At 40.3% G+C, this 15,119-nt stretch overlaps 1 protein-coding gene across 1 annotated transcript in view; it reads left to right on the forward strand.

Annotated features, from left to right (window-relative positions):
- LOC120515012 (interferon-induced protein 44-like) overlaps positions 1 to 15,119 on the forward strand; it is a 75,561-nt gene that overhangs the window by 4,538 nt on the left and 55,904 nt on the right. The window contains exon 2 of the mRNA XM_039735699.1: positions 12,261 to 12,306. Coding sequence (XP_039591633.1) covers positions 12,282 to 12,306 — 25 coding nt within the window. The 5' untranslated portion in view covers positions 12,261 to 12,281. The remainder of the gene's footprint in view (positions 1 to 12,260; positions 12,307 to 15,119) is intronic.

Here is a 15,119-nt window from a genome sequence, read left to right on the forward strand (position 1 = left end):
GGGATATCACACCTGGGCTCAGACTCTGCACAGAGGCGTTTCAGTTACTAAAGGCTCAGCTTATTCCTCCGTCTGTGCTGGCACACTGTGACCTCAACAGTCCCACCTTAGTCACTTGGGATGCATCTGGGAGCTGCTGCACTGTCTCAGATTCAGGAGGGGACTCTGGGATTTGCTTCTAGAGCTCTTAGCCCAGGTGAACAGAACTACTCAGTCAGTGAGCGAGAGGCCCTGGCACATATCTGGGCTTGTGAATGGTAGCACTCATATCTGTATGGCCGTGAATTTACACTCAGAACTGACCACCAAGCTCTCACTGCACTGCTTGCTACATCCGGTTCTGGCCACAGGCCACTAAGATGGCATCGCTGGTCTGAGTGTCTCCAGCAATACAATTGTAAACTCCAGTATACTCCTGGGTGCCACAATGTGGTGGCTGACCTACTGTCTCAATTTTCAGCTCCTCCAGCCATAACTCCCTAACCTGAGCTGAGTGTGAAGTTGTTCAGCTTCTTCAAGGAGATTGTCCCCCCAAATACTGCTGTCATATAAAAGACCACACAGACATTCCAAAAATGAAGGGAGGCCTTTACATCCACACCTATTCTTAGACATCCTAATATCAGTTGCTGTGGTGTGCAAAATGTATAGATTTTGCAGTATATTTTCTTTATATTTTGCTCAAGACGAAACATCAGATGAACTTAAATACTTGCATGGACAGTTAAAATCAAAGGCAATCTGCTTTCCTAAATCACAGGACCACCTGTTGGATCTGAGCAGGAATTCAGGAGAGCCTCAAGCTGTATTGATGATTTGATCACCTGTGAAGGGAATACGGGCACCAGGACTACATTGGTGTACAGCTTGGGAAAAGAAGACATGCTGTGGTTCATTCTTTACCCGATTACTTTACAACCTGTGAGCAGAAGGAGATGCCAAGGGTCTGCAAATTACAGCTTGAGACAGGAGATTGTTGAAACATTAGACACTTCATTGCTTGAAGAAACGGACGTAACTCAAACACGATGAAAGAGTCTGAGCGAATTCATCCGTCATATGGACAGCCAGCCAGTCAGGTGTATGTAGCTATCACATCTTGCAAAACTCCCATAGCATTGTAAGACAAATATGATGGACTAAACAAAGAGAACAGAGCGATATCAGAAGAGGACAAAGCAACGTCAGGATAGGACGCCGGCAATGTGTGGCTGTTTCCATCTGATCGTTGGCAAAGCAGCTGATGAACAACTTTGAGTTCTAGATCAGTGCCGGCCTAGGACATTCATTCTTGACATCTCTGACTTTTTGTGAGCTTTTTTGAAAGACTATATATATATATATATATATATATATATATATATATATATATATATATATATACAAACTTTGCTATGAATGTTTTCTTTTATGCTTTTCTCTACTGGTATTATTGCTCTTCAATAAATACCACGTTGCTTTTAGCTTTCTATATTTTGTCTTCATATCCAGAGTGATTGAAGTAATAAGGTAACATTTAACAGCACTTGGAGCATTTGATCTGAGCTGCAAGGTTTATCAGCTGTCCAATAATGAACAGTGCGTTAAAGTAAAACATTCGCTGGTTGATAAATGGCCTATAAAAAATGTCAGTAAATTTAAGGGTAAAAATACTGTAAATGGTGAAAGTAAAATACCTTTTCTGAAAAAAAGGAAAGTTACCTTATGTACTACTGAAAATTACCTGTATATCTTAAACAATGCATTTCATTATTTTTTACAGCCAAGTTAAGTAAAATCAATATTTTTCTACCTTCAAAATATGCTAAATACCATATACTGATGCATTACAACTGAAAAAAATCACACAATTACAGTGTAAAACTTTTAAATAGCGAAGGTAACAAATGTAAAACAGTAAAGCGCTGTTTCAATAACACCGAAGTTACGATATTTGCATAAGGACACACCCCCTTTTACCATATTGTTCATAGTGAACTGCATATCTTTGAACAGGAGGGAAAAAATCTTAAACCAAGTTAGCAGACGTATTTTTCCCTGCATGCTGAAAGTTTTTTGAGGTTGTGGAAGCTGATTTATGATGAGTTTTATTTGATAAGCTGGCACACCTGTAGGACACCATACATTACAAAAGCAAACTTTACTTCCCCACCAGACAATGTGCTGTAACTTCCTTAAACACTGAACTTTTTCAATGTGTATAATTAAATGATACATGTTTGCTTTTGGTTGTTGTTACTTTACTAATGCAAACTGCATACTGAGGTTTGACCCTGACAATACTTTCTAATGGTTTAATGACTGGCATGTTTATTGCAGTGCATCGATTTCTGGTTATGGTTAACTGTTCCTTTTTTTTGGAATGTGTCGTAAAGAAAAAAATCATTTATTTAATACAACGTTATACCGTAGATCTAAAAATATTGTCACCTTATTTATTACAGTAAAATTCTGGCAACCCAGCTGCCAGTACTTTACCGTAAATTTAACATTACTTTTTTTACAGTGTATAGCCAGGAACATTGAGCCTTTGTATGTCTGAATATATTCTTGGAGATCAAAGGTAATATTTAGGTCTGAGATATACGTATTGTCATACATGTGCAATTGGGAGACAACTGAAAAGTCTCAAGAATAGTACTACCACACCAGAGCAGGGGGTGACAAGCTGAACTAACTCTTTTTCTCAGTCTTCTGCAGACCATCCTCAGGAAAGGTTCCGGCACCAGTGATGATGTCACTTCCGTTCTCAGCTTTAAAGCCGCCATCTTGTCCTGTTACATTCACTTCAGTTTTGGACTCAAACCTGTGAACATCACAAGCAATTTCAACCCTTTTTGCAGTCAAGGCACAATATGGGGGTGGCTGCCCCAAACCTTTTTATGTCTGTGGTCTGCTTTTGTGACAATATCTAAGACATCGCACGTCATTCATGCCTACGATAAGTAAGTCTCTTGGGAGTACCAGGGAAAGCAGACGGTACACGTGTAGGTTAAAGAGCTAGGGAATAACATGCTTGTGTATACATCTTTCATATGGGACTTTTGTGGTTAGGGTCTGTGTGTGCGTATATCTACATATGTGTGTGTTAATCTTAAAGAGACCAACCCGGTAACAAACTTCATGAATACAGTTACCCTTAAAGAAAATAGGTAAAAGAGTAAGTAGAGGGAATTACCATGATAACACATTAGTCTACAATTTCAATAAGACATAGACACCCCAAATATTGGAATAGGAGCCAGTTTATCCATGTTTTCTGGACAGTGGTAGATTGCATACCATTGCCTTCGTTTCAAAACTCCAACAGAGCAAAATTTCAATGTTGGGAAAACAGAACTCTAAGCTGTGCACTCAGCCCACTTCGGTTCACTCTGCAGACTCACACTTTTATACGGCTGCGTGCAGTTCTAACACCATTGTGAAGTTTGTAGATGACATGACATTGGGGATGTGTCAGCTTACTTAATGGGAGATACAATGATTGGCGGACTGGTGCAAGTGCAGCAAGCTGTCTCTTAAGTCAAAGGAGATGATTATTGAATTCAGGAAGACCCGAGCTGTCCACGCCCCACTGCACTGCAAGGGTTCTGCAGTGGAACTGCTCAAAAGCACCAAATTCCTTGGTGTGTACCTGGCAGCTGACCTGACTTGCACGATTAACACCGCCTCTATAGCAAAGAAGGTACAGCAGTGTCTCCACTTCCTTTGATGGCTGAAAAAGGCAAGTCTACCTCCCCTCATTCTCACCACATTCTACAGGGGCACCACTCAGAGTGTTCTGACCAGCTGCATCACCATCTAGTAGGGGAACTGAATTGGCTCTGACCATAAGGTCCTACAAAGGATAGTGCACACAGCAGAAAAGATCATTGGGACCTCTCTGCCCACCATTACAAACATGCATTCGACAGTAGTGTGGAGGACAACTCCCATCCCTCCCACGGTCTCTGACTCACTTCCATCTGTCAAATGGTAGTGTAGCATACGAACCAGTTTTGCCAGGTTACAATAAATTTGACAAATGAGAGGAGACCGCTGAGTCATTCAAGCCCATTTGTTTAGCTAAGAGCTAAGATGCCCCCATGTCTCATCCAGATTTGTCTTAAATGTTATGAACATTTCTGCTTCCTCTTCATGTTTTGGTAGTTTGTTCCAGAGTCCCACAAAGAAAAGTTTTCTGGCTTCAGTTTTAAATGCACTTCATTTCCACTGGTGTCAAGTCCATGATTCACCCTTAAGCTGAACGTATTCTTCTGGATCTACGTTACCAATGCATTTGAGGATTTTAAACACCTGGATGAGGTCCCCATGTAGTGTCCTCTGCTTGAGACTAAACAGGTTTAATACTCTGAGTCTATCACAGTAGGTCATGTCCTTCAGTCCCATGATGCACTTTGTCGCTCTCCTCTGCACAGCTTCAAGTGCTGATATGTCTTTCTTGCACACAATACTCCATTTGTGGTCTTACTAGTGCATTATATAGTTTATAGTTATATTGATGTGGAACTCGAAGATCGACCTCCACATTTGGTAATAAGCATTATTATAATATAATAAAAATAACTCATTATTTATGCTCTATATGTTTCATAAAAATAAAATTTTTAGAGCCTTCATTATTTACTTATCTTTTCTACCACTAACTAAGTCCTACTGAGTCTATAATACAAACGATCATTTTATACCTGGGGTCAGTCCCATTCAATTATGGGGCATTGGGGAAAAAAGTTCTCCTAAACCGGCCAAACTATCAGTAAATAATTTGACAAACAAGGGCAAACGTAAACACAGCATATTCTCTGTGAATATCGCTTTGGTGAAATTCGCTGATCAATGCTAGTTGCCACATGCCACACTTTTGACAGAAATGTAAGTTACCCAGAAAGATATCATGGTTTTCTGATACAATTGTTGTTTCAAATGAATCCTGGGACTGACACAAGACTTTGAATGTCCAGAATGAAGTCAGCTGGGGAAAGTGTAGGTTTAGCTAATGAAGGGAGAAGGGAGTCGAGTGTATCTGAAGATGAGGCGGATCAACAAAAAAAAAATCATTATTGAAGTTAACAAAGCAATAATCCATTTCCAGAAGGTTGTTAGTACTAGTTCTGTATTTTAATTTAATAACTGAAACAGAGAAGAAAGAATCACATTTATGCATCATGAGGGGTAACTGTTGTAGTTACGTCTTTTCTGGTTTCCCAAAATCGAGCCGCTACTGAGAGGGAGCTGGTAGGAATCCAGCGTCAGTCAAACGCATAAGAAAATACATTTCTCAGTCCAATAAAGTTTGTTTTAAAAAGGTTTAGTGAAAATGTAAAATTCTGAGGAATTCTTTACAATACTACATTTAGCATACACCTTCAACTGATCTGTTTAAAACGAGATTAAAAACTTGTTTTTATTCTTCAGCTTTTCATGATCTTCAGTGATACTGGTAATCCTAGCCACTCAGTCAGTGGTTTGTTTCATTCCACTGTTGGTTGTATTATGTTTTATGTATTTCAGTTTTATTCTTCTGCTTAATTGTTAGTTCTGCCTTCACTTATTGTATGTTTTATGTAAAGTACTTTGGTTGCAACATTGCTGATGTTGTCTTAAATGTGCTCTTTAAATAAATTGACATTGACATTAAAAAGGAACAAATCACAGAAATTCAGAAAAAAAAGTTTTTGCATGTACAGAAAAAAAACAAAAGGAAAAAAGGTTTCTTCTCTGTTTCATTACAATCTTAGCTTTTTAATAGAAAACTTCAGTTACTTTCTAAATTTAAAAGTTGTGTTACGTCTCAATGGTGACCTTCCATCAACTTCACTTCAGTCCATTCAAATTGTTTGTCCACCATGCCATACCAACTGCAGGGCAGATCATAAACTAAATTTGCCTGTGGTCAGAATGACAAGAAATAATTAAGATATTCCATTTATAGTTTAACTTGTGGGGATTATAACTGAACCTCCCTTTGACTGTGCGCTAACATTTTAATATAACTAAGAAAATTCTTCTATTGATTTACTAACAAGTGGCTCTTATAGCTCTTCACGCGGCTCTGGTTAACCAATATACAACCCACAATAAATCAGCTTCCATAACCTCAAAACACCTTCAGCATGCAGAGAAAAATAAGTCTGCTAAATTTATTTATTTTCCCTACTGTGCAAAATGTATGCAGTTCACCAGGAACAATATGGTAAAAGGGGGCGTGTCCATATGCAAATATTGTAACCCTGGTGTTACTGAAACAGAGCTTTACCATTTTACATTTTACAGTTGTGTACTTTTGCTATTTAAGTTTTACACTGTAAAATTAACAGTGATTTTTTCAGTGTAACTGTAATATATATCAGTAAACGGTATGTGGCATATTTTGAAGGTAGCAAAATATCAATTTAACAGAACTTGGATGTAAAAAATAATGAAATGCATTGTTTAAGATATAAAGGTAATTTTCAGCAGAACATAAGGTAACTTTCGTTTTTTTCAGAAAAGGTATTTTACTTTCACCATTCACAGTATTTTACTGTTAAATTTACTGACATTTTATACAGTGAAATGCAGAATAAACTTTGCAAAATAAAAGGATCACCACCAGTTCACGTTACCTGGAGTCAGCCATTTCATGAAAGACATTGTTAGTTAGTCAGACAGGCCAAAGTGTGAAACCAGTTTAGATCCACAACAACAAGCTAACTGCTTCAAGGGCTCTCCCAAGATCATCAAACAACTGCTGAATCCCAGTGTAGGTGAAGCACACCTTGGCAAAGTAAAAGAGAAAAGCAGAAATGCCAGCTTCAAGAACTGAAAACATCGCCTTTCAGGCTTGTGTGATTTGATCACTCGAATTGTGAAAGAACAGCCTTTTTTTGCCCTTTGAAGATAATTTTTTTGGATTTCCTTACTGTGACCTGGGGCCTCATGTATAAATGGTGCGTACACTCTAAAATGTTGCGTACGCCCGATTCCATGCTCACATCAAAATGTATAAAAACTAAACTTGGTGTAGAGACACACACATTTGCACGCCAGTTTAATCCCTGGCATACACAAGTTTCTCTGCTTGGTTTTATAAACTCGTGGCACCCAGCGTCAAAGCAGTGCTTTTGTTCCTGTGTGGTTTCTCTTTCTTTTTTAGATCCACATCCCTGATGGGGCTTTATCACATACACTGAAATTATTTATAATGTTCCTTGTATCACCCATCAATGGCAGGCGCTTATAGCATGTTCGTGATCTTTTCGGATTCACTTTTATGTGAACTGCTACAGTGCTGGGAGCCTGCGATTGCTTCGGGACGCTCTTCCACCTGTCGTCCCGTTGGGTGGAATCCCAAAACAGTTTGCAAACCTTACCGTGCATAAAGCATTTTTTTAATTTTGTGTCCAAGTGTAGTGACTCCTCAGGCAAAATCAACTGTCATTGGAGAGGCTCCTTGTTAAAGTCAAAAAAGAAGAAGATTCCAGTGAGCCGACGGATAGCAGGGATTCCGTTAGTTAGAGTGAAAGTCGTCCTACACAATAACCCTCCTCTGTCTCATCTTCCTCACACCAGCCATGATTCTTTTCAAAGGTAAAGTGCAGGTTAATCTGTTTTATGTATTTTTATTTTATATTTTGTATTCATCATTTTTATAAGAATAGTTTTGGGTTGTGGAACAAATCATCTGAGTTTTCATTATTCCTTATGGAGAAATTTGCTTTGATATACAAGTGCTTTGGATTACAAGCATGTTTCTGGAACGAATTACGCTCTGTGGACTATGGCTGGCCATTCATCCCGGTCAATACCCCCAGGCCACCAGGTGGAGCCCTCCCTGCAGCATGGAGGTGCCCCGAATGCCAGCGGGGAATTATGGACAATTGAGTTTTTATCCACAGCCCTGCTGGATACCACAGGAGCTGCTAGAAGGAGCTGCAGGGAGGAACAATGATGGTTTTTCCTACAACCCAGAAGTGCATCCTAGTCACTTGGACAGAGGATATGACGTGCTTTCGGGTTGAAGAAGAGGAGTTTTTATCTGACCCGGAAGTGTTACCAGTCACATGGACAGAGAGAGAAAACACTTCCGGGTCACGGACTATATAAAGGACTGTGGGCGATCCCAGGGTTGAGCTGAGCTGGGTGGCAGGGTGGCAACGCATCTGGGAGAGTGGAGGATTATTGATTATTGTGTATTGTGTTTATTTATATGAGTATTGTGGAGAGGAGGGTGGTTTGTGCACGGTATTGTTCAAATAAATTAATAATTTGGACTTTTATCTGGTGTCTGACGTATTGTCTGAGGGTTCAAGGGGACGACAGCGCCCCCTATCTGTCACAGCTGGCAAACCAAGGCACCACTGTACACTGTAGTTGAGACACCAACTGGACCATCTCGTTTAACGTAATTACATCTTTAAGCGATAAGGAAATGACCATTCAGACACAATCATAAACAGAACAATAAGCTCTTTCGACTATTGAAAGCAAGGGTTGTTCCATGGAACTCCATCTGCCGGGTTGCCCTAAGTGTAAAGTGACACCTCCTGCTGGGGCAGCTGGGCTTCTTATATTGCACAAACCAGAAGGGGCAGGGGTAAGTGCCCTCATTGGCGGTGATGTGCCATTAGTGACAGCACCCCCTCTTGCCCCAACCGCACCTCAGTTGAGCCTGTGAGCAGATCCTCCAATGCGCATGCGTGACGAAGTCTGTATTCACCCAGCACTAACCCCAAGAATCAATGTAGTTAGGGGTTGTAGGGAGAGTGCAAAATATAAAGGATTTCAATCATTTAGCAGTCATCTGGACGAGGCTGCTCTGTAGGAGCCAATGGGATTTTGGACGTTCCACACAATTTGCTTCCAGCTGGTTCAGTCTTTTATTATCGCCTAGGGCCTGCGTTAGGATGAGTCGATGTTGTTTGAGGTCGTCCTCAACTTGATGTGCCCAAGTTTTCTTAGGCACATTTTTTCGGTATCTCCCAGGTTGTTGGGTGGTTTCACCATAGCAGTCGGTAATGGAGTCAGCTTTTGTCCATTCTGCACACAACACCAAACCAGCGTAGTCTTCTTTTCTAAATTTTCCCAGCTATATTGGGTTGTTGGAAACCCTCTAATAAACCCAACGGACCACATGAAAGCCTTAAAATCTGAATTATGGAGGAGGTAATGGGGGGATCCTTCAAAGAAAACTTTTAAAACATAAGTATGGTGTTATAAATTAGTCAGGTCTTGACTAAGTGTGTGAGAAAATAACAAAGCAAAGTGCCTGAGAGTTCTTTATAAGCAAGCCTGGAAGATGGCAGTCAGTGAGCGCTTTTAAGGCTGGGTGGGCCAAGATGAGAATTTGGGAGCAGGCAGGGCGGGTGGGGCTTGATGTTGGAGTGGCAGCAGTGTGTTGGTAAGGAGGGAGGGCATATCTAGCATAACATCTAGTTAAGATATGCACAACCTTACTGGCCTGAGCTGATTTGTGGTAATCAACGGTGTCTTTTCGAAACAGATACTTAAACTTTCTTTCAACTATAAACAATGCCCAGAGTGTCAATGCTGAACCAGTTTACAGCAATTCAACAAAAAGAACCCAGGGAGGTTGAGCCGCTTCTATTCTTTGTGGTATGGGGAGTTATTTTAGCAACGGGAATAGCAGCAGGGGCTTCACTAATGAGCTAGGAAAGTAAAGAAATTGGTGTTTTTAAAAACATAACTTTTTTTAATATCAATTTAAATCACTGTATTTTAAACTGCAGCTCACACAGCAATATAAAGCAGCAAAATGTATTAGTCACTGCACATTGGGGAAATTCTGAAAGACTGGAAAATGGCAAATATTATTCCATGATGTAAAAAGGGTGACCAGGCAGATCTCAACATCAGCAAGACAAAGGAGTTGGTGGTGAACTTTCAGAAGACCAAAGACCCTCTGAGACCAGTCATTATCCATTGGGAGGATGTGGAAGTGGTGCTGAGCTACAAGAACCTGGGGGTCCACATAAACAGCAAACTGGACTGGTCTGACTACACACTGGCACTGAACAAGAAGGGACAGAGCAGACTGGACTTGCTAAGAAGACTCAGAGGTCTTTTGAAGTGTGCAGTAAGCTGCTGGAAGTGTTCTACCAGTCCATGGTGGCCAGTGTGGTGTGCTATGCTGTGGTCTCCTGAGGAAGAAAACCGAGTTCAAAAAATACACAAGGCCTGGACAAACATATTAGGAGAGTCTGCACCACCACAGGCTGAACTCTGGGCATACTGGAAGCTGCTTAATGGTGGGAAAATTGACTGGCATCTGACAAATCCCCTCATCTCCTCTAGGAAGTGCTCTCTCTCTCAGAGGACTTTTAGCCAGGGGCTCATTCCAAGAAGCTCCTCTGGGGGTCTTTTATGTCCGTTGCTATCAGACAATTCAATGCTTCCTTCTGATGTATTCATTAAGTTCATGTTTAACTATCTGCATGATATACATTGATTGATTGATTGATTGATTGATTGGCTGTATTATTTGTACTACGAGTCTTTGTTTTTTTTATTTTTCTACTTCTGCATGCATCTGAATTTCCTCAGGGGATTAATAAAGTTTATCTAATCTAATCTAAATTAATTCAAATTGGGGATGCCTGATTAAGCTACCATAGGACAAACTGGGCATTGCCCATCCTGCTAGGCTTTTGTGGCACACCAGGCTTTTTAAGAAAGCAGACTTAACAAAGGTGCAGGCATCCGGCGGCACAAAACCCCCACTTGCATCCCAAACTAAGTGACTGAACTTCAACTTGTACAGGATCTGCATGGACTTCACCTGATAACAAAGATCTAAATCAGAAGTGACCTGACATCTCCCCAGAGGCCCCTCTGAAGACTTCTTCGGCCAGAAGGTGTAAAATGGACACAATCAAGGACAAAGATGTTTAGTCTAGGGGATGACAACTAGGATGGACTGAATAACTCGCCTGTTAAAAAACATAAGAAACATTTGACAAAGGAGAGGAGACCATTCAGTTCATCATCTCATCATCTTATCCTGATTCTTCTTAAAGGTTATCCAGGTTTCTGCTTCAACTTCATGTCTCAGTAGTTTGTTTCAGGTTCCCCCAATTATTTGTGTAAAGAAGAGCTTCCTGGCATCAGTCCTAAGTGAGCTTTGCCTTCATCTCTGCTGATTTGTCCTCTGTATTTTTTTCCCTTGGGATTATCAGGTTTAATCTGTAGTACTAGGATGTTGTACCATGTGTGACATTATGGATGTAGTGAGAAGTCAAGCAAAATGACACCTTTTGTTGGTTAACTAAAAAGATTACAATGTGCCAGTGTTCGAGGCAACGCAGGCCCCTTCTTCAGGTGAGATGTAATCGAAAGCTTGCATACTGTAATCTTCTTAGTTAGCCAATTACAGGAGTAATTTTGCTCGACATCTGAAGGTTAATCTTAAAGAGAGATGCACTTTAGTGTCAAATGGTGTGTCGTAAGTCTCAGCTGAAGAGATCGTCACTTGGCTTTCAAAAGGTGATTTGAAATGCATTGAGATGAGAAAAGGACAATCAAATATACTGTAATTATTTTCCACTGTTGTTGATTAGAAACCGGCTACCATTCTTGTGTTGGATGTGTAAAGGTGTCAGCGTAGATCAGCCACAGTTCAGGTGTCTCAGGTCCGAAGCACCACTCGTGCACTGCAGTTAAAGCAAAACATTCACAACAACGACCTGTAAAGACAAATGGCTTTCACCTTTAGTGACCAACATCCCGAAGGACACTTAGTCCAAGTGAGGTCACAGAGGAGGACTGGAGTCAGTCCTGGCAGTGCTGGGCACAGCAGGACGTAACTCTGGACAAACACAAACGTGCTGCTCAAGTGATGTGAAACACTTTAATGAAGAAGATTCTCATTTTCTTTACGTGTCCATGTCATGCATGGGAAAGTCAATGCCTTTGTAAATTGACACTTTGGGCCTGACCTCAGGTTACTTTTGCCAGGATGTCCCACATTTAAAAACTAGCTTGTGAGTAGCAAACTGTCTATTTTTAAATTAAGAATTAGAATTTAAAAAAAATATTGGAATCTTTGTCTGTCAAAGACTTTGGTTGTAAGAATCACTTGGTGGTGAGTCAGGCTTTAGTGGCTGATGGCTCTCATTTTGTCTTCTTTTCAGTCCTCATTCTTTCTTTCTCTTCTGAGTGAGCGATAATGGAAGTAATGATGCATAAGATGTTGAGGAGTGGATGACTGGTACAAATCACCATGCCACATGGCTCATTATCTTTCTCTCTTTTATTAATTTCAGTTTTACAGAACATTCACAGACATGGGAAGTGGAGGATCCAAACAAGGTAAGTCCCACTGCTCCAGGTTCTATTCTTCTGTCTCCCACTATTAATTTGCCCCTATTTTTATTAAAGGAGCCGGTGCCCTTAGCATTCCTGGCTTTACCTGTTCCATGTAACAGGACATACAGTTGTGCCCATCCCACTGACCACCCTAGGTCTCAGGCACATGTGCCAGGCCCAGTACCTTCTGCTGGCATGTGCCCATCTATTTGTAGCGTGGATCTTTCCATTAACAGAATACATTTCATACCATGTCAGTCTCTAGTTGTTTCTGTATTTTCTGCCCCTTCTGTCCTTGGTACCTGGTAATGGCACCTATCAGAGAAACTACCACCTAGATGTGCACTGTAAAACAAATCAGTAAAAGGAACAGTAATAAAATAAAATATGAACAGAGATGAACAGAACACAATGTATGGTGGATCCTAAACAAAGTTCCTTTATAAATCTCATAACAACTTGAAATTATTTACTAGTAACCACGTATGACTTAAAAAGGCCCTTCTTGAATATTCATGACTTAATCATCATATAAATTTGGCCGAGTTCCTGTGCGATGTGTTAACTACAAACCAAGGGAGAGCACAGAAAGAATTGAAACTTCAGTGAACGATAACTTGAGATGTTACTGACACTTGAAGGAGTTTAAGGAGTCTCGTGGAGGTCTGATCACCCAAAATGGTAATGAAATAAATCTCAAGTAAAGGGTATTTTTTTCCCTCAATTTATAAGGCCAAATTTAATAGAAATGTGTTTCTCAACTAATTAGATGCACGGTGGCACAGTACTAGCACTGCTGCCTCTAGTTAGTAGTCTGGGGGTTGCATCTTGGCAGATCCTTGTGCTTAGTTTTTCATGTGTGTCTGCATAGATTTGCTCCGATTTCTTCCCACAATCCAAAGACATGGAGATTAGATGACTAAGTGATGCTAAATCGCTACATGATGTGTGTGTCTGTTCTCCCTGTGAATGCCTGGCGCTCTGTCCCGCTGTTGTTACTGCTTTCGCCCGTTGCTTGCTGTGAGAGGCTCCATTCTTCCCCTGCCCTGGATAAGCAGTCTTAGAAGACGGATGGACCAGCGTATGCGGTAATCTGTCCTGCCAACAACAACAACAACAACAACAACATTTATTTCTATAGCACATTTTCATACAAACAGTAGCTCAAAGTGCTTTACATATTAAAGAATAGAAAAATAAAAGACACAATTATAAAACAAAATAAATCAACATTAACATCGAATAAGAGTAAGGTTCAATGGCCAGGGGGGACAGAAAAAACAAAAAAAATACTCCGGACGGCTGGAGAAAAAAAATAAAATCTGCAGGGATTCCAGACCATGAGACCCCCGGCCCAGTCCCCTCTGGGCATTCTACCTAACATAAATGAAACAGTCCTCTTTGGATTTAGGGTTCTCACAGAAGGGCTTGATGATGATGGTTACGTAGAATTCTGCCTTTTAATCCGTCCATCATTGTTGGCCAAAAGCGACTCTCACTTACACGTTGCAAATCCTTAGATGCAGCTTGAAAGGGTACTTCAACCTGAGTATCTTTGTATTCAGTATTTCCCACTTTTACAGGCCCTAAAAATGCTCCTGTTTGCAAAACAGATCATCAGCACTGTAGTGATTCAACAATAGAGTGTACACGTCCGGTGTCCAGTGCTTATATCTACTTGTACAAACAGTGACGTGGCAGTCTGAGCAAATCCCCGCCACACTTCACACATACTTCTGTCACTGTATATTTAAAAAACAAAAATGCAATATCTGTCTCTTTGATGAAGCACATAAATACCTCTTAAATCAGTTAACTGAGTTGAACTCAAATGTTACTCCATGTGTACATTTTCTAATTTCTTAAAAGGAAAAAGTAGACATTTTGCCAAGTCAAAATACATAGATAAACAAGCTTCACTGTCATTTAAATATTGCTAATGGTATTTCAGTCCTTTTTCTGTGTCCTCTTGGGGTTGTGTGCTGAACTGGCACTGAACTGGCATTAACATTACAGAGACCATCACGCATAAATCACCCAACCCCTTTTTCCATATTCCTCTCACTGCACCACTCGGAGTATTTATATCACTGTATCTGAGTGTGGAATCACAGCAGCTGATTGGGAAAAGAATTATCGGTATACAGCATTGAGCACACGTTGCTTCAGCCATTGTCAAGTTATTTAGGTTTACTGCATCAATGTCTGCCCAAACTTGAAAAAGACCTTTAGTTGATTAAAGAGGACGCATAGAGCAACTCTTCCTTTTCATTATTTGGTGCTGTTTAAGAATAATCAGGTTGCAAGAGCAATAGTAACAACAGGAACAGGACTGAATTAGGAGTAGGTTGATAACCTTAAGTAAACAAAGAAAATACAAGAAAACTCAGATTTTCATTCATGCTATAAGAATTTTGTATACACATACACTCCTTCATTATTTCGAACATGCACTAGTTACTAAAAATAAACGTGCTTGCACGATATCACACATTAACTGAACTTACTTATTCTTTTACATAAATAATAGCCGTCACTAAGTCAGAAACCTTTCACATTAAAAAAGGGAATTTTTTAACATACCAGTGACTTCTCCAAAATCAGCCAACACATTAAGCTTTCTAATTCCTCCGTGACGCTTTTTTCTTTTCCATGCACAATTGCCTTCTATGTAGCGGAAGAAAGTGGAAGTTGGTGAACACACAGCTTTATGCATCTGGATTTTTTTGTGCATACGCACATTTCCGCTTTTGTTCGTACGCTATGTTTTAGTGTGAATTCTACACATTATGCATGAGGTCCCTGGTGTGTGGTGG

Source organism: Polypterus senegalus, chromosome 14, assembly GCF_016835505.1.
Source record: "Polypterus senegalus isolate Bchr_013 chromosome 14, ASM1683550v1, whole genome shotgun sequence".
NCBI lineage: Eukaryota > Metazoa > Chordata > Cladistia > Polypteriformes > Polypteridae > Polypterus > Polypterus senegalus.